This window comes from Ptychodera flava, chromosome 16, assembly GCF_041260155.1.
Source record: "Ptychodera flava strain L36383 chromosome 16, AS_Pfla_20210202, whole genome shotgun sequence".
Lineage (NCBI taxonomy): Eukaryota > Metazoa > Hemichordata > Enteropneusta > Ptychoderidae > Ptychodera > Ptychodera flava.
The window spans coordinates 23088719-23109238 of NC_091943.1; the positions used below are offsets into that span (position 1 = coordinate 23088719).

The 20520-nt window shown below is 37.3% G+C and overlaps 1 protein-coding gene across 7 annotated transcripts in view; it reads right to left on the minus strand.

Moving 5' to 3' along the window:
* Positions 1-20520, minus strand: part of LOC139114342 (centriolin-like) — a 67085-nt gene that overhangs the window by 5048 nt on the left and 41517 nt on the right. For 3 of the 7 annotated variants that reach the window (XM_070676000.1, XM_070676005.1, XM_070676001.1), the window contains exons 27-42: positions 19529-19745; positions 18044-18315; positions 17281-17295; positions 15030-15087; positions 13582-13746; positions 12922-13197; positions 11728-11945; positions 11137-11294; positions 10626-10699; positions 9156-9398; positions 7145-7316; positions 5157-5266; positions 4141-4224; positions 3183-3323; positions 1135-1344; positions 475-603 (exon numbers count right to left, since the gene is read on the minus strand). In XM_070676000.1, coding sequence (XP_070532101.1) covers positions 475-603; positions 1135-1344; positions 3183-3323; positions 4141-4224; positions 5157-5266; positions 7145-7316; positions 9156-9398; positions 10626-10699; positions 11137-11294; positions 11728-11945; positions 12922-13197; positions 13582-13746; positions 15030-15087; positions 17281-17295; positions 18044-18315; positions 19529-19745 — 2542 coding nt within the window. The remainder of the gene's footprint in view (positions 1-474; positions 604-1134; positions 1345-3182; positions 3324-4140; positions 4225-5156; positions 5267-7144; positions 7317-9155; positions 9399-10625; positions 10700-11136; positions 11295-11727; positions 11946-12921; positions 13198-13581; positions 13747-15029; positions 15088-17280; positions 17296-18043; positions 18316-19528; positions 19746-20520) is intronic. The other 4 variants (XM_070676003.1, XM_070676006.1, XM_070676002.1 and 1 more) reach the window with 3 other exon arrangements.

Consider the following 20520-nt stretch of genomic DNA (forward strand, 5'->3'; position numbering starts at 1 on the left):
ATTTCTTGTGAAGTGGAATTCACATGTACATGGTAAACTCAGAATGGCATGCCACAGTGAGGAAAAGACGCAAGATCGAAGATGACTGGGTCCACACGGAACAATTTCACAAATTAACATAATCCTAGGTGGCCCAGTTCCCTGAAAAGGCTTTGTAAGGCTCCCTAAGAAATTGTTTCACAAGGGGGATTGCCAGAACCCAGTGTTCAGGTTTTCCAGAAAGGCAGATGTCACAAAAGGGCAAAGATGGAAAAGAACCAGGGGGTGGGGGGAAGAAGTAGGTCAACCTCAAATAAAGAAGTTGCTGTTCAACTATAATGCCACATCCATAGATAGATTCAATAGAGACTGTGACAATAGTTACTCTATACCGGCACATGGACTGGAATCATGGGTCACTGCATTGATACCAACGGGATGGCCGTACTTTGTACTGTGTATAGAATCTCTCTGGGGATTAGCGGTTTTCTTTACCTTAAGTTGGTCCTGCTCCTGGGTCAGTTTCTCATGCATGGCTTCACTCCTCCAGGACAGCTCCCCAAACGAGTTTGTGTGAGGTCTCTGAGGGTCTGTGTCCCTCTCTGGTAAATGTTCAAGTCTGGACTGTAATGAGGCCAATGTGAGCATAGATAGTAAAGGTTAAAAAAGAATAAAATGGTATAACAGTGCAAATCTTGTTCAAACGTGTGTTAATATTCCAATCAGATTGAAAAGGACGTATTACTGACTTCATAGAACAACACAAATAGATGTATAAACCAGAGAGTACCTATACATTATACACTTTAGGTCACGAAAATTACTGGGTTTGCACAATTTCATTAGAGCAGGTGTGGGACTCCTGGGTGTAGTACAGACAAAATGTCATTTATCAAGTGAGAGGGTGGGATCCAGGAGTAGATACGTAGGTGTCACTAGTTAAAAGGTGCTATCAACACATTCTTCAGTAATCCTCATTGGTTAAAAAAGCAATAAACCACACAATCAGTGAAACATTCTTACCTGTGAATAGCCATATAAAATGATAAAAAGATAAACAAGTGTATAAAACATCACACTGTGTGACACTGCCGGCAGTTCAACTGCAATTTAACGTTCATCCATATGACGGAAATCAACATTTTCTTTACTTACAGCCTTGAGATTTTGATGGTAGATATCCAGCTGCATGTGTAGTTTCTCCTTCTGTGAGTGCAACTGTTCCAGTTCATCCACCACTTCCATTCTGGACATCTCTAGGTCCTTGAGGCCTTCCTGGACTTCATTTTTGATGTCTGCCTTCAGTGCTTTGATGGAACCCTGAAGCCTTTGTTCCCTGTCGTCAAAGTCTGCCTGTGACCGCAGCTGGAAGGAAAAAAGTATCCAGTATGATAAATAAATAGCTGTGTTGAAGTACTGGCGATGTAATTCAGTGGTTGCTAGGGACAGTCCTAGTGATGTGTTTCACCATCTAAATTCAGAAAATTAATGGTGACCTGCTTCGTACGTGACAATTAGGAAGAAATTATAGTTCTGACAACTGAGTGGTAATCTGATAGCCATGTTGGAATATATGTGATACGTAGCACTGAAAATTGAGATGAAAATATCTATTTGGCAGCCATATTGAATTCAAATGCAAAACAAAGGGGCATTTATATGCAGAAATTTATTTTGCATCTACAAAAAGAAGACATTAATCCATTTAGGAGTAGGGCCCTGGGCTTTGCTGATGAAGGTAGTTGTGACGATAAGGAGGTTACAAGCCATGGTAGTTTTAATAACTGATTGCGTAGTATCTTCAGAGAGTATAAAAGCGCAAACTTTGATACTTTATATTTCCTTTTTGATTCAATTTTGCTAACAGCAGAAGGCATGGTACTTTGGGTTGAAGATCAGGAAAACACATTGTCTGTGACGGTAATAAAAGTGGTACAGACTCCTCCTAGCTCCCTCAGAGCTAAAAACTCTTAAAGCACTTTCATAAATAACTCAGAGATTCTGATAGTACACCAACATATGACAGTATTACATGTAAAGCTGATTATAGTTAGTTGCAAAGGCAAACAACAAACTTAACTTACATAACTCAAATTGGCATAATCTATTATAGTACCACTACATAAGAACTAAATTCACCCAAATTTTTCAAGGTGAACGGGATATTCCCCCTTGTGAGAGAAAACTGGAGAAAACACTGCATATGTGCAAAATTGTGGAGTGATGACATTAACCATGTTGACATCATGCCAATATTCCAGACCTTGAGTTGGGTATCATGTGTCTCGTCCCTAAAAATCTGCAATGCCGTTGCTCTGAACTGTTTTTTTTTTTATCTCCCAGCATACAGAATGTTTACACACACACAGGTGCATCAATATTCAACCCAAATTCCACACACTGCCAATGCGTCATTTTTCACAACATGCTTCAGCTACTTCAGGGAAGGGAGTGTCTCTATTTTGTGTTCAGCCGATGACCTTAATGTGAACTCTAACCATTCATTCTCTCTGTATTTTGTGTTGCCATAACCTAGAAGCTATCTTTCTGAAGCCCACCATCTGTTTCTGTTTGGTGCAAAAAACTGAGTCTGTACTTTTTCTAACTCTTTAATCTCGCTAACAAATGTCAATTCAAATTTGCCTCAATACATATTCATGACAAAATGACACTTCTTCATATGAAAGTTTGATTAAGGTAGTGTGTGCCTCAAACTTTCCTATTAGAATAGATGGTGTTTTCAGTCGGGTTCGAACTCACAACATATGGTGCCAAGTCACCTAGCGGAGAAGCAACAGACAAAACTGCTCGGCCAAATCACTAATCTCAAAAAAGAGTGGTTCAATAACCGAGCTTATAGCTGTTACAATTTTTCTGACTGCGACCCCTCAACACAGTGTAGAGTTCGTAAAGCACTCACTCTCGTACCAGGTACACTCAGTATCACACATCACACACCAACTTTATTTAAACAATGACTTCATCACTTAAACTGTAAATATTTAGACATTTAGACAAACTTTAGACATTTTCATACATTAGATTGTGATGCCTGATGACTGTTAAGTCACATGTATATTAAGTCACATGTGTGTATGTGTGTATGTGTGTGTGTGTGTGTGTGTGTGTGTGTGTGTGTGTGTGATTGAGAAAGAGAGAGAGAAAGAGCGAGCCAGCTAGAAAGCCACTGACATATCACCCACCTGGTTTTTGACCTGGACGTATTCTTGCCTGATTGAATTCAACTCTTCACTGAGTCTGTTTGCCCGTGTGCAGTGATCATGGGCGGTGGTTTCCAAGTTTTGAATCTCACCAGTTAAGTCTTTCCTCTCCAGATCAAAATCCTGTGAGTAAACAAAATTACTGATACAGTGAAAAGAATACAGAACTTCGTTGGTGGTTTTACTCAACTATTTGGTATGGATGGTTTTATTTTGCACAACCACTAATCTCTCACATCTGCTGGTGCCCTGTTTCAAAAATGTTATTTCACTGAAAATACCATAAATAATGATTCACGTTTTGATACTCAGACGCTTTCCATACTGTATATTGTTCCTTATCAGGACTGAAGACTATTTTCAATGATTGAGTGTAAATTTTTGGACCAGGGAACCAAGTCAATGATTCTTTCACTGAGTTCCAAATTCAAGATGTATGGCCGCTTTGAATGCTCCAAATATGAGTTGTTAGGTAATGAAAAAATGCTATATACTAATGCTTGTTTTACATTGAAACCTACACTATTAAAAAACTCTGTTTTTCTATCCATAATAATGGTTCTTCACTCCATATAAGGAAGAGACGTCTTATAAAAGACTGAGGCTTTTCTAAGAATTGACTTTTACCTAAACCGAAGCCACTCAAGTTGAGACACACATAATAAGCAACCAAAGACAGGTACAATGGCACAGTTTGTTACCCTATCGATCTAGTTTTTTGTCTCATATTTTCTGCATTGGTATAGCCTCCAACAATTGGGGCAATGAGAGACAGGGAAAAGAACTGAAAATTTTGTTTACGACTGAGTTGGCGTTAGTAGTTTCTGGCGACTGTCAATTGAATTGAGTGTGCATTTCCGGTGGTGATTATCGTGTCTGCACATTTGTGCACCGAACTTGAGAGTACGAATAACATGATTTTTCAATATCTAGAACTCACTGTGCAGGCTTTTTGCAGTTGTTCCTTGGCAGAAGTCAGTTCCATTTTCAATTCGGCAATCTGGCGTTCACATTCTTGCTTGTCCTAGAAATAAAGAAGGCCAGCAAATTGATCTAACTGAATTCTGTAGAATTTTTTCCCCAGCAAATTATCACATGACTGTAATTACATGCTTTATCATGCATTTGGAAAATGGTAACCTATCTCCTTGTTACTATGACAAATGTGGACTTTGGCAGAAAATACTGACAAACACAATTTTACACATAAACAGATACAAAAGCCAGGCAGTCAATGACAACTCACACACACATATTATGTACTCACTCGGACAGTAAAGAAGCCACAGAAGAATGAAATTGACATCAGTGTGCCACTGGATTGAAATGTAACCAGCTTTCTACAACGTCAAATTGTATGTTGTATACAGAACGGAAAGTGGAAGTTACAGGTAAGCTTTCAAGCAGTCTATTACATGTAAGATATTGATGACCAGAGAAGAATCTTGAAATGTACATTCTGAAAGAGACTGGCGACAGACAAAGCCCCGACATTGTGAATTAGAAAAGTACACACACATGACACAATGGGTGTATCCTGTCAAAATTTATGCCCATTATTTCTTATATCCTACGACATTCGTGCGTTCTCACACACTATTCCCCCTTATGTGGATCAATGCCCTATTAGAAGTGTGCCAGTCACCCACCCTTGATACGTTTAAGAAGAACATCAAAACTTTTCTGTTATAGTAGAGCATACTGAACAACTCTGATTCTGTACAGCACCATTGAACACTACTGCGTTGTGGACTTTGGCACTACAGAAATCCAATTGATTGATTGATTGACTGATTGATTGATTGATTGATATCCTGTTTCCAGTAGCACAGCTGTATGGGTAGCGAGCATGCTCTGATTGCCAGAAAAGTAAACCGACAGGTAACATCACAAACACAATCATGCATGACAATACAGTGTCATTCACCCATGCTGTGGGGTCAAAGAAAAACTCACTTTTCTGAGGGTCTGGATTTCATTGTGCGTGAAGTTCAAGGTCTCTGCTAGCTGGCTTTTTTCTTCATCTCGGTCCTTGAGGGCTTTCTCAAGTGATGCAATCTGATCCCCTGTGGAAAGAGAAACATTACCATCTGTTTACAAAACAAGAAACTGAGAACATGTACATTTTTTTTTTCCTGAGTGGGTAGTGAGCCAGTACATGTTACCAGAGTTCAGAGGTCATTTTACCGGTGTTCCACTCGGTGTATCCAAGCATGGAAGTAGTTACAGAGTACCTCCATGGTTGCAGCTATTATACAATACAGTACTAGTACATGAGAAATCTTGAGAGCTCTCAAAATGTTTATCTATACTTCCTAAATCTTAGCAAAAACTGAGTAAATCTACAAAGACACTGCCAACTTTAGATGTGCCAACTTCAGATGTAGATGGACATCAGGTTTAAAAAGGGCATTCCTGAGGTTGAATTTTTTTTAAAACACAGCATACAGAAACATAAATATCTCCCTCAAAATGAGGTTGTGAAAAGTATACAGTATTTGCTGGAGCTGGGCCCAGCATACGCTTGAGTCCAGTGGCCCTGAAATTTTCTAGGTTCTACTTATGTTTTGAAGAGAATAAATAAGAATTGGAATTCTCTACTATGGCAAATTCAATGCTCTAAGTAAGACAACAGGTAGTCTTGGACTCTGGAGAAATGGACTGATTCCTTGTGACATCACGGTTCCATTATTTACAGGCAAAGATAAGTATTTGTTTGAAAAAATTTTGTTAATTTTAATGAAATTTCATGCACAAATAGGACTGACACGACACTGTTGTTAGGATAGGTGTCATGATAAACAACCAGAAAAAGTACATGTCAGTGGATGGAAACAATAGCGGAAAGAACAAATACAGAATGCATGACAAAAAATGTGTCCTCATGTTTGTCGGGAGCAGCTTATGTCACATATGAGATGCTATATTTAGCAACATATCCATAATCAGAGCCAGTGATATCGCAGTCATCAATCCCTGTTAAAACACAATTATGAAGAGACAAAACAAATGTACACAGTTTTTCAGCAAGCTTAGATCTAGAGAAACAAAGCCATATGTATTTTCTGTACTTCATTTTTAAACGTGACAGATGGTTTGGAGTATCTGAGGTAAAAAAAGGAAATAAATGGAACAAAATTTTGCAGCATTCCCAAAGGCAATGAGTGGGAGCTCTGCTCTATTTTCACCACTATATTTTTATTACCATGTAGAATTTTCACAAGATAGTTCAGAAGATTTCAGATAGGAGTAACTATTAGTGAACCACGATTTTGTTTCAAAGGTGTTGTTTCAGGGACAGAAGATGTAGCATTTGATGATTTGTGTACTACTTTTGTTTTTAATGTCAACCATGGCTTCTTGTTCTACTCCCCAAAGTATGTTGAGATACACAGTATTCAGCTTGTCAACTCAGCCTGTACATGTGTAGAATGAACCGTAATTTTTGACAAGTGAGTTTTTAGTCTGGACTAGAATTTAACCCTTTCACCACCATGGCTTGGCCCAAATCCATTGTTATAAATGGTGACTGTGGACCTGTTCACAGGGAAGCAGGGGTGAACAGGTTAAAGTTAAACAACAAAGGTGCATTTTACACACATAGACACTGTGTTGACAAGGCATTTCAACATGCTTTGGGGAGTACAACAAGAACTTGCAGTTGAGATATGAAACAAAAAATAATAAAAAACCTGTATGATCAAAAACTACTGCTAATGTCCAATGAAAACAGTTAGCTATTTAAGTTTTTAGAACATTTCCTCAGAGAATATCAACAAGCAGACAATTTGTCTTCAACTCTTCCCTCCCTAAGCACTGACTATTCACCCGTTCAAATGTCAGATTTGGTCAAACCTTGTTGTTTTCGGTACTTCCACTAGACCGCTACACTACCAGATGGGGAAGGATTGAGACACAAAGAATGAGGAGAGAGCACTGCCTACCCAGAAGTCCAACTTTGTCTTCTAAAGATTCATATTTCTCCTTAGTGAGCTCCAGTTTCTCCATGTCTCTCTTGACGTTGTGAAGTTTGGCCGTGGTCTGGTCAAGTTCATCTCGCTTACCCTGAATGTCGGCGTTTACGGTCTCCAATTCCACATTCAAGTTTTCTATGAGCTAGATACGAAAAAATGGACAAAAATAAAAATAGACAGGAGAATTACCAAAAAAGAACAGATAATATGGACAGAAGGGATAAAAAAGTAAAATATTGGCTGACACACTTACTCGTTAAATGTTATCTGTGAAAAGGCAAATTATTGCGTGTTTTTATTTCTTACAGGACTAGCAGCTGGTAACCTTACAACATGTAAATGATTTTTTTTAAGTTTTACATTTTTACATGTCAACTGCATTTTCTTGCTGTACTTTCCAGAGCATGTTATTAACAATTATTATTATTAGCTTGTCAACATAGCATATATACACGTAAAATACACTGTTATTGCTTACATTTGAATTCTAGTGTGGATCAGAATTCACTTGTCAACAATAACAATGCAGTCTATGCATGTACAGGCTGAGTTGACAAGCTCAAAACTGTGGCTCTGTATTAGTTAACGGTAGTATGCACCTCGAAAGTGAAAGACTTAAACTTTTGCTCAAACTTTCCTCAAGGAATCTTTCAATCATTCTCTTTCAAAATCAAGAATAAAAATAGGGGGTCACCGTGCAAATTTTGGTACTAGAGAAAAAAATTACCCAAGATTTACCGATATTAGAAATTCAAAATGGCCGCCATCCCTGTGTTAACTCTATGGAGAAAAATAAAAATTTTCGAATTTCGAAAAACTAAGCCGGTGAAAAGTTTTCTTTCACCAAGAGCTTTAAAATGAACCACAACATGTGGTATATAAGAAAAAAATTGTAAAAGTTTGAGAGTCCGAATATCTGTCCCCGAGGTGCGTTCTACCTTAACAGTAAAAACAAAACGGTGAAAAAAAAATCAAAATTGACAGCTTCCTGCCCTGTCAGCTGAAAAGCATGGTCTTCATCTATAAGTACTAATATAAATAATATATAAAATATACAGTTGAGAATTAACAAATCCATATCAGACAGTGAAGTGATAAGCAGTGGTGAGTGAGAGAATATGAAAAACAAAATTGGTTTGTAAAATGTATCTTAAAAGTACCCCCGGAAGACTAGTTAAAAACAGTATAGACTTTATTAAGCAGTTGTGGTCGGGGAGTGTATGTCTAAAGTCTTGTAATGAATGTCTACTTTTCTTTTGGATTGCTTTGATCATGTTTGCTGACTGCACTGAAACGGGGACAAATGTTTGCCAAGAATTCAAGGTATCACAAACAAAAGTCAAGGTTAACTGTCAAACAAAAACAAACAAACAGGCATGATAGGGAGGAATCGAGATCAGATACCAGCAACATGGGTGACACTTATCTTTTGAAAAAGAGGCAATTTTTGAAAGAATCAGCCCCAAACTACAATGGCAGATATTGTCAATCAGAGTAAACACAGCTAAAGAAACACTAAATCAAATATATTTGTCAGAAACAAAAGTAGAGTGAGTAGGCCAGACTCGTTCTTTTTGTATAATTGCTTTAATAGTGAAAAGTGTGCATGGACATCTAACAATATTTAAATCCCTCCCAAATGATCTACATGTATCATATAACAAACTGGCTGTATTGTCAAGATCCTGCCAGTCCTGTTGATACTGCATACACAGAAGGTTGTATGACATCATAGAGAGTAGAGAAACGTTTCTCTACTGTCTATGAGCACATGCACACTTCTTTTTTTTTATACCAGTATATCCACATGCACATTTCCAATCTCACCAGATCTGAAAGAGCGCCACCAATGTCAGATCAGAGAAATCCTACTTGCTCATGCCAAGCAGTCAAAATATCAACGCTGGCAAGCAATGTACATAATGTCCTCTATGTCAGAAGTTAGATTGGGTGAAATTTGGATAAAAAATGATCTACATACTCTGTTTTGTTTGATTTCTTCCCTCTCTATCTCAGAATGGAGTCGTTGAAGCGCCCTCTTTCTTTCGTCAAGCTGGAGACTACTTTCATCAATCTCTTTGAGCAGACCATGGAGTTCCTCTTGTTTCTTGTTTTCCTGCATCACGCATTCATTCAGATTTTCCTTACTCTTGTCAATCATTGCTCTCACTCTGTCTAGCTCACCGGCAGTTTCACTTTTCCTTTTGACAGCATCTCTTAGTTCCTGGAGCACAGGGAAAGAGAAAGGAGGTGAGTTAATCATTTTCTTGTCAGTGTGAGGGGGACACTTGCTTATGTTTACCAAAAAAACCCCCAAATTATTGAAACACTTTAATTTTGTATCTGGCAGTACTTTTTGCCTCTTTAATTACATCAGGCATTGTACATTGATGGTAAATTTGAAGAAAATGAGAAAATGTATTACCGATATTTATAAATAGTGGCGTTACCCTACAGATTATAACGAGAAGTATTCAATGTGGAATGCGCCTAAGGGAATATATACGGACTTTCAAATTTTTCCAATATCTTTTTGGTTTATCATTGTGGGTGCTCATTTTGAAGCTTTTTGAGTAAGAAAAGTTTTGACCATCTTATTTTGTGAAACTTGTGAATTTAATTTTTCACCGTAGAGTTAACACAGGGTTGGCAGCCATTTTGAATTTCAAGTGTTGTTTAATATTTCGTAATTTATATATCTGAGTACTAAATGTTGCACAATGACCTGATTTTTATTCTTGATTTTGAAAGGTAATGGTTCAAAGATTCCTTGCAGAAAGTTCAAGCAAGAATTTAAGTCTTTCAATTTTGAAACACGTACTACCTTTAACCCTTTCACCACCATGGTTCCACCCAAACCCATTGTTATCGATGGTGATCTTGGACCTGTATACAGGGGACTGGGGGTGAAAGGGTTAAGACATTGTTGCTGATGCAATGGTTCAGAGCCGTGAAAGATCTCTCAAAACCTTGAAATGTAGTGAAATCTTTACAGAAATAGAAATTATAGAGAAACAGTGATGAAACAAAAAGCAAATACTTAAGAATTGACCATGGATTGTTCATCTTTCATTTTTTGGCTGATTTGGATGTTTTTGCATTCTATAGTTAAGTAATAATGCACCCCTCCCGGCCCATACTGGACGAAAGCAAACTTTGCACTACATAATTTGCCTTGTACATTATTGAGTACAAAGTTTGCTTGAGCCTTTTATTGGCTGGGAGGGGGTACATAATTGCTATCATTTTATAGTTTTTGGCAAAGCCAGTGAATATGTAGATGTAGCAGACATCTGGGGACACAGTGCTGGATCATGGGATACATTATCAGTAATAATGTTGGGAATGACTTCACAAAAGTCACTGGTATTGACAAAGCTATAATATAATAAGTTCAGAGGTAATGCTTCGATTTTGTCGCATACATTAAACTATGGAAGCCACTACTCACCTGTTCCAAGTTGTACTTTTGCTCCTGTGCTTCTGAGATCTGTCGTTTCACACCCTTCAGTTCATTCTTGCTCTCTGTGGAAAAAGAAGTGATGATTTTGCGTAAACAAAAGAAACATCTTTTCTCACTGAGAGAGGGCTCCCTTCACTAAAGAAAATTTTGTAGAAAGGTTGCTCTTTAGCTTCATATAATGAAATGAAAATACTTGCAAAGCGGTTAGACCGAGTCAACTGTTTGTTTTAGAGGCAGAATTCCTCTTGTCAATGTAAAACTGGTATTTGTCAAATGAGTGGATGACTTTTTAGTCTCTGAGAAGTGTAACAGAATTTGAGAGCATCTGGATCATACCAAACAGTAAGTAAATCATGGGGATGAGTAGGATGTCATTGAAGGGGCTAAGTTTTTCAGCCATAGAATATGTGAATAAAACAAAAGGACGCATACAACCAGGGGGACAAACATGTTGTACAGGATTGTGAGTTACTCAAAAACAAACTTGTTCTACAATTACCTTTGATGAGTTGTTTCAACTGTTGCACATCTTTTTGAACAGACATTTTCTGATTTGCTGTCTCCTCCAGTTCTTTTTCCATCTGAGTGATATCTTGGCCCATCTTTCCCAGTTTGGTTTGAGCTCTGTGGATGTCATCCTCAACATCAGTTTGTTTCCTTTTGGCATATGTAAAAACAAAAAAAGTATTAAAAAGATGCTAAGGTCAAAATCACACTGATGGGTATGTATAGCAACTGTCCACTCAATTTCAAAATTCTCGTGATTTGTATGTCAAGATGTAGTTTTTACAATTCTCATACCGAGATACAGGATATCCTGGGAAAGGACCAGATTCTCAATCTCTCTTGCTGATATACAAAAACACTCAGGGATGTAGAAAATTTTGAAATACTGGTAATGAAATTGATTGTTTTAGTTGTTGAGTAGCATGGTCCCTCAATGTTTGTGGAAAGACTATGATAATAGCCAATCAATGGTTTTCATTCTGTGGCATAATTAACTTGTTCACCCTCATTTTCATGTAAACAGGTCCAAAATCACAACTGATAACAAAATTTCAAATTTCTAATTGGTATATGTGATACTCACTTCTTGAGATGAGAAATCTTGTTTTCAAGACTGTTACAATTGCTGTCCAATAATTCCTTCTCCTTGGTCAATGTCTGTATGTTATCATGTATCAGTTTCCTTTCAGCAGAAAGTCTTTCACTGTCTGCTTTCTCTTTCTCAACAATGTGTTTGGTCTGCTCAAGTTCGGTTCTCTTGCGCTGGGCTTCCGTCTCCAGTTTCTCCAACTCAGCTTTCTCCTACGAATAATCCGTGGAAGACAGCATTAGGCACTGGGTCAGCAATAATTGTCAACTTGCAAGGTTCAGACAATGGAATCTTTTTTTTTCAATATTTGATTGGCATCGGTATCTTGCATGTTGTTGACAATCAATGCAAGAATATCGAAGCTACCTGGATCATGTTTCTAGTTGTTAAACGGTCACGCTTCAAACTGAAGGTAGAATACACATAGGGTACAGAAATACGGATTTACAAATTTTTACAATACTTTTTTGTATACAACTTGTGGGGCTCACTTTAAAAACTTATGGCCTAAAAAACTTTTAACAGTCTTATTTTTATGAGAATCCAAAATTTAAGTTTTTCTTACAGAGTTAAAACAGGGATGGTAATCATTTTGAATTTCAAATATCAGTCAATTTGTGGTGATATGTTTTGGTAGCACCAAATTTTGCAAGGTGACAACCAATTTTTATTTTTGATTTTGAAAGAGGGTGATAAAAAGTTTTTTTGAGGGAAGTCTGAGCAATAGTTTTAAAGTGTGTCAATTTTGAGGCTTGTACAACCTTACAGGAGATGGACATGTCCCACATCACCAGAAATTGCTATAAATTGTTACTCATTAACAGCTTCTGATTAATAAATCCTTTATAACCGATTGAAGAAAGAGGATCAAATTAAGACCTACACATAATACACCAATTCATAGCTTCCCAAAGGAATATGTTGCACTGCTGAAAATTTTCCTAGTTGTATCATTTTCTTTTCTTTCTGATGGAGGGAAGTGGTGAAAAGTCATTTTTTTTGCATTGTTTCTTTCTTTCTCAACTTTCCTGTCTAGATTTTTCCTTTCATAGGGGAATTCTTTGATACACAGGATGGCATGCTCTTTTATACATTACAAATCTCAATGTATTCTGCTTCAAAGTTGCAATAGAAAATTTCAATTTCAAAGTGCTCAAAGGGAATAAATTTTTTGTTTGTGACTCGTACCTCAATGACAGCATGCTGCGTCTTTTCCAATGTGGACATCTTCTCATTATGTTGCTGTTTCAGGGCTTCTAACTCTGTCTTCTCTAGCTGTAACATCTCTAGCACGTGTTTCAGCTCCGTCTTGTGTTTGTTGACGTTAGAGATCAGATGCTGTAACGTCTCGTCCTCCTGTTCAGTGCTGTCGCGTAGTTTGATCAGTTGAGTCTTCTTCTCACTGACAGCCAGGTCTAGTTCATCTCTCTGGGTGCTCAGTTCCTCAAGTGCATTTTGTACTTTCTGGTTCCAGAACAAAAATTAAAATTTTTGTAATAATTAGGAAATGATTTAGTTAAGCTTAGAATATTTTATGATGTACCAAAGTCTGATTGAAAAGGTTAACCCGTTCACCCCCGACTCCTTGTAAAAAGGTCCAAAATTATCATTGATAACAATGGGTTTGGGCCAAACCATGATGGTGAAGGGGTACAATGAATTTGGACCAAAAACTGGTCAATCAGATGCAGAGGACCTGACGGCTGCTGTCTATGGTGATTTTCTCATCATAGGAAACCATCAGTCTGGGACTTAGAGACAGGGCGTTTGTTTCTTGTTATGTTCTCCCTATCTTCTCAATCATTCCATGCTCATCCTTATGATTCAGTTTCAAATGTTAGTGTTCACCTTGATGTCTCTCTGTTTTTTGCTGACGTCGGTGTCGCCCTCCCTCAGCACAGCAGTCAGTTCTGCTTTCTTCTTCTCTACACTCTCCAGTAAGTGCTGTAGTTCCATCTTCCTCTGCCCTATCTCATGGTTGATGTCTTCCACATCTCCATGCTGTAAATGAAGCTGTTGGAGTTTTAGTGGAAACCATGTGATGAAGATCATTCAATGCAAGAGTATGTTTAAGGAAGATGCGCCTCGGGGACAGATATTTGGACTCGCAGATTTTTACCATTCTTTTTTGATCTACCGGTACCACTTGTGGGGGCTCATTGTAAAGCTCTTTGAGATACAAAGATTTTTACAATCTTAGTTTTTCAAAAATTGAAATTCAAATATCAGTAAATTTAGATAATTTGTTTCTCTCGTAACAAACTTTGCACGATGACCCCTCATTTTTGTTCTTGATTTGGTAAGAGAGTGGTTGAAGTTTCACTGACGAAAGTTTGAGCAAAAGTTTAAGTCTTTCACTTTTGAGGCACATACTACCTTAACCCCTTCACCACCATGGTTTGTCCCAAATCCATTGTTTTCTATGGTAAAGTTGGACCTGTATACAGGGAACTGGGGGTGAAAGGGTTAAAGCAAGACATACAAGATAGAGTATTTGGTACTAAGCACAGCATCACATGCTGACATTGACTGCCGCTAATTATAAGTTACACTGTTTTTCACCCTTGTTTATTATTCAAGCTTGAGGTCAAATCCCTGACATTTTGATTTTTATGGTCCACGTTGTAACAACAGTGGCAGCTAAGAACCACTTTCAATTTTCATCATTTTTGTATGTGTGATTTCTGAAAGTCTAATGAAAAATTTGGACCAGTGTTTTATTTGCACTGAGTGACACCATTGGGAATGACTCAGTCATTGGGAATTTGTGGTGATACAGTAAAAAATTATAACTGATCAACACATGTATCATAATTATTTTTGTATACTTTGTTACAGCACCATGTTCATACTTCATATTAACGTTCACAAATTAGACTAAAAAGCCAGTAGCTGTCACTTTTGATGATTTTTGTTCACTCTTTTCGTTTTTCAAGTACTCTCTCTTCTTCTACTCTCCAAAGCTTGCAGAAACACTTGCAGTACAGCTTGTCAACACAGCAGCTCTATATGTAAAATGAACAACAACAATGCAGTCTACACATGTACAGGCTGAGTTGACAAACTGAAGCATCCCAACATGCTTTGGGAAGCAGACCAAGAAACTGTCGTTTAAATTAAATACAAAAACAGAGCAAAAAATAATCAAGTTTCAGTGACTGGCTCTTTACATGATAGGTGACAAAAACGTTTATAATTTCCATGTCACTCGGTAAATCTGACATCTATAGACTATTGCTTTTTTTATATCAGAGGAGAAAGCCTAGGAAAGATTGCTTTATACCAGTAATATTTACCTGTTGTCTTGAGTCTCTGTCGTCACCCAAGAGTAGGTCTGCCTGGAATCTGTCCAGCCTGGGTACAGCACAGAGGAAAGGAAAGTTTAGAAGTTAAATTTGATGACATTTGAGTAAACACTGCGACTTTGAAAAGTGAGAAATAGCAAAACACAATGTCTATTATTGTGCTCAAGGCAGATTGTAATGTGTACATGGCAGATTGCATTATACCCACTGCAGAATGTGTTCTATGCCCACAGCAGATTGTGTGAACCTGTAATGAATGGTTCAAACTGTATTGAGGAAGTGATCTTACAAGAAGACATCACAAATCAAAACAACTGGTAACAAATACCTTTTTGAGTCTACATTTTATATTTTTGTGCTGAAAGTATTAAACACAGAGGCAAAGCAGCAGTTAACGATTGAGTAAAAATCTCACACATTATATTTGTCATTTGCCAGTGGGAATGCCCAACACCATAGACAAGAGTCAGCAACAGTTTCCATTATGCATCCAGAATGAAATGGAGAATGCAACGCAAAGATCGGAATGTAGGTATAGTCATCCATTACAGTTTCAACAACCACTGCAACTCAATGCTAGAGTCATATTAGAAACACTGTATCAAACGTGATGTTAAATGGATAAGGAATTTGACATACCATCTATGATATGAGTCATTCTATGAGTACAGAGTCAATGTCATCATCACCCAAACTTTATTGAATTCAGTGAACATGGGGAATGGTTTTTATGTACCCATCAGAGAATTCTGAGTACAGATATCAAAACTTGGAAGCACTGAAACATTCAGGATCTCTGTAATGTCTTGTGAATCACATTCCTGGAAGGATTGTTGTTCATAAAACATTTTCTTCAGAGACAAGATTTTGAACCTTTAAAATACTGAGTACCATTTGTGCGGTTTTGAACTTTGATGGGTTTTTTGTGTTTCTGCTGCTGAAAATTTCAGTGAGTTGCATAGATATTCATTACTATAATTATCAACTTTGAACAAGCTTAGAGCACATGCATCTACACATGAAACTTCCAAAAAGTGAAAAGTTTATCTATGGCCAGTTTTATAGTATGTATGACATTGACCATACATTAACCCTGTGAAAATGATAAAAATCATGATGTGCTATCCATATTTATATCCAATCATGCAGATGACAGCATACTATAGCTCATGCATATGACCTCCCATAATATCTCGTCTCTGTATTGCATAGTTATACCGGCACATCCCAACAGGCATTTCTACACCATACAATATGTCCCGTATTATATCAATATTCCATGAATGACTTTCTAGGTCAATTCTTACATTTTCAGTCGGTGTGGTGGGCTCTAGCGCATCTTTGAGCAAAGCAGAGGCGAGAAGATCAACACACACTGACACCACCAGAAGGTGAAGTGTTACACAGGGATGACAAAAAAACAACACACGGAAACACAGAGGGCTCATAAAAGAACAGAACTGGACAGAAAACACGTTACACTTAGCTGCCCCGATTCAACATCTTTAATAGTAAATATATTCAAAATGCTACAGCCAATGGCTAAATTCACCTAGCTCTGAGAGAATATTTTATAGTACTTATAAATTTTTTTTTCAATATTGGCGAAAAAAGTAAAAAAAAATATTGAAACAAGCAGGCAGTTCCCTATACACATATCCCTTGGAAACATGTAACATAATCTAGTAATTCGTCCGGTATTCAAAGTAAATCAGATTCAGAATCCAATTCGAAATCTTCAGAAAAGAATGAAACTCATTTTGTAATCACTGAATATACATTAAATTTGACAATTTTATTGTCTGATTGTTATTTACTTATTTTCTTGTTTATTTATTTGTGTTAAATCAGAGCAGCTTGGTGCAGTCATCAACACTGACTAATGGTTCTTGGAAGGACATTTATGAAATAAAACAGTGTCAGTACATTGTCAAGTTTATCATCACTTATGTTTTTATTGTCTCATTACAGATTCCTATTTTTGCATAGCAAACACAAATGAAATGTTACCACAGTTTAAAAATTTGCCAAAATTAACACGTCATATCAAATAACAACGAAAATGCAACTATGTACACTTATCAAAGTTTTACATTATTTACAAGTACAGTAATTAATTCTACAAGCTTTAGGCTCATTTAGTTTCAATGCCAGCAAAAGGCGGTAACTGTAAAGTAGGAAGTTTTGATATCAAAAGGACCATTTTTAAGTGTTGATGAGAAGATAGCATGCTACTATCTACCTGCGACGCCTACGACTTGAACATTTAACACCAATGCCACAGCAAGGTAGGGGAAAAACAAAATAAGACAAGGAAAACATTATTTAGCACATACATCAGACAAAATACATGTAGGTTAACAGCTTTCTATCCTGCTTTAAGGGCAAGATGGGGATACAGTATATGGCTGGGTCATCCTATTTCTACTATGTAGGGGTGATCACATTGAGATGAAAGCGTGTGACTTGAACTACACTGATGAAAACTTGTACATTTTATCATACATGTAGGATATTGTTTTTGGTGTACGTATGAACTTATTTATATGCATGTAGAAATGGAATTATTTAGTATATATACATCGTGGTTTGATCTGAAGGTTTTGAACTTTTCTGAAAAGTTGTAGAGCATTTGCTTTTCAAACAGAAAATGGACCCGTAAAATGTAAAATGAGCAAAAAGTCACCACTTTATGTTCCATTTGAAATTTGTTTCTTTTCCAAACATTAAGTGACCCTATCTTCAGATTGTTGTAGAAAAACGTACACAAATAGCGACACGTTTAGGTTACTGAATTTCTACTTCTGTACCAAGAAAGATTTTGAGTAATTTTCTCTATGACATGCCACATCACACAATATAGCAAAACAATTTTGTGATAGCATACGTGCAAAAGTACTTTTAACTTGTGCAACAACATGACAAATGTATAATATTTTGATTCCCTGATACATTTTGAGATTCAAATTTCTCACATACAAAACATACCGTAATGTAATACTTACCCAGAAGTAGTCTGTGCAGTTCTTTGATCTACATCTCCATAATCTGCATTTCTGCTTGAAATAATCCTGTTAATCTCTCTAATCTCGTCTTCCCTCTTAATCTTCACCTGTTCCATCTCCTGGACGTCCAGTTTCAAGTTTGCCAGTTCCTCCTCTGCTCTCACCAGGTGCTCCGCCGTCTCTTGGGCCCGTTTCTCGATCTCCTCCGCATCCTGCTGGGTGATCGTTAACTTCTCCGCAGCGTCATCATACCTCTTTATCGTTTCCCTTGCCTGGAAGATGCATTTATTGCATGAGAAAAAAATTATGCTCACTCTCTTGTTTTGAAGACAAATGAAGTATTTGTGGTCCAGAGTTGCAATATTATTGCGATAAACATTATAACTGATATTATGATGAAAATTCACAGCAATATGGAAATGGTATCAAAAGATAATTTAGACATGGGGAAAACATCTAAAAGTTGCCAGCACTGGATATTGAGACAGCTCTCATTGTTCTTTCTCAACACTGAACAATAAAGTAGTCATACTATTGACCCTTTGAGCACTGTAATTTTCCTCCTCAAAATATCAGGGCAACATTTTACCAAATTTTATGATTTTTTCTGTAATTTTTTCCATGATTATGTACTTAATGGACATAAATTTTCACAGGCTACACTTTTTGACTAAAATTTTGGTAAAAATCAGAAAAAAGTAGTCTACATCTGAAAGAAATTGTTGGCTTTATATTGTGTAAAGGCAAGAAAAGGGTTAAACATCATTGAAAAAAAGCATAACATGTCTCCATTTGTAATATTGTTTATGTATTAAGAAAATTACTTTGATAGTTATAAAATCTTTCCACTTTAAATATTTGCCCCTGACATCAACTAGGGCGATATGCAGTGCCAATATTTCCCAATGTGGAAGTGAAAAGTGATTTCAGCTTGATGATATCATTTCATGCTGTGGCAAAGTTGAAATACCCCTACAAAGGACAAAAGGAAATCGGCAGGCTGCATTGTACATCTGTTCAGTACGATTTCTGGACTTTCAATTGCCTTACAAGTTTCAAAGGGAGTCCAAATACCTACTCTTATGATTAATTCTGGTGTTATTAACAGAGTTTGTTTTAAGTTTTGGTTGACGTTCCCATAGACAACAAGAGTGGCAGATCCATGAGATTAAAATCTCATCGTCACATGGAGAAGTAGTGTTCTTGTCAGTGTACAGTTGAGAGACGTATGATAATTATCCTATCACGATTGCTATTCCAGTAAGTTACCCGTATATTCATTTGGGAAAAACAAAAGCAATGACACACCCACACAAAACAAATAATCAAGCTTGGAAGTCAAAGACGTCCAATATTGTCTAAAGCACGGTGATACACAGCCCAGGTTGAAATATCAATGCCACATATGAAAAGGCCATTCCAAAAATGAAAATAGGGGTGACTGAGGATGTAAACGGAGGAGGGGCTGAATGTTCAAGAGCCTACCTTTTCCTTGGCAACATTGAGATCAGATTTGCATTCGAAGAGTAGCCTGTCTGCTTCCCTCAATTCAGCTCTACGTTTGGACAGAGTCTTTTCAAGACAGTGGATTTCCTCCATGACATCGCTCTTCTTTCGTCCCGCGAGAGGAGCCTCCGACGACACTTCGTCAGTGTAATCTTCTTCCTCTTCTTGGTGACTTGATTTGCCGGCCAGGAATTCTCTGGAGATCATGAATATTCATTTTAAGAAAGGAAAAAAAACATAAAGAAAAGATGTTAGGTAATGGTATCATGGAGTGGTACGAGGGCAAATTAATGCTTTGTTTTGATGCAATGTCCCTCCCCTGCGCCAAAAAATGGTTTCAGCTAGCTGTTTTCTATTGAGTGGTTGGATCTGTCCATTGTATCATGGGAGTGACAGGGTGAACAAGCGTATGACATGGACGTCTGCACACTGCTTTCAAGTTTGAACGGAGAAAAACACTAAATGGTGGAGCATTATCAACACAAAGTAAAGGCAAACTGGGTAAAAAGATGTCTGTAACACTAAATTATACAGGCCCTTCCTATAGTATTGAACTGCTGGTGCCGTACCAGTGCATGGTTGGAAAGTCACTCTCTTAAACACTGTGACCTTGCTCAGGGGGTTATATAAGGATTATATTGGGATATTCAGTGCCTTTTACATATTACAGTGTATTGTTACATGACAAACACCAAAGAGTTCTTCTGTGATCATTATGAGCGTTCATTAGCATTTGAAGCATCCTTATGCAATGTTATGTATGCAGTCTACCTGGATTGAACCCTTTCGCCACCATGGTTTGGCCCAAACCATTAGGAATTGGGGGGTGAACAGGTTAACCCTTTCACTGCCAGACTTTGGTATCGCCCAATTATTTTGGAATGAATGGGTAGAAGTTTAGATATGAAAATGGGTGTGAAATGGTTAAAAATACCACTGTAACAGCATACAATTTACTCTGATACTGTCAA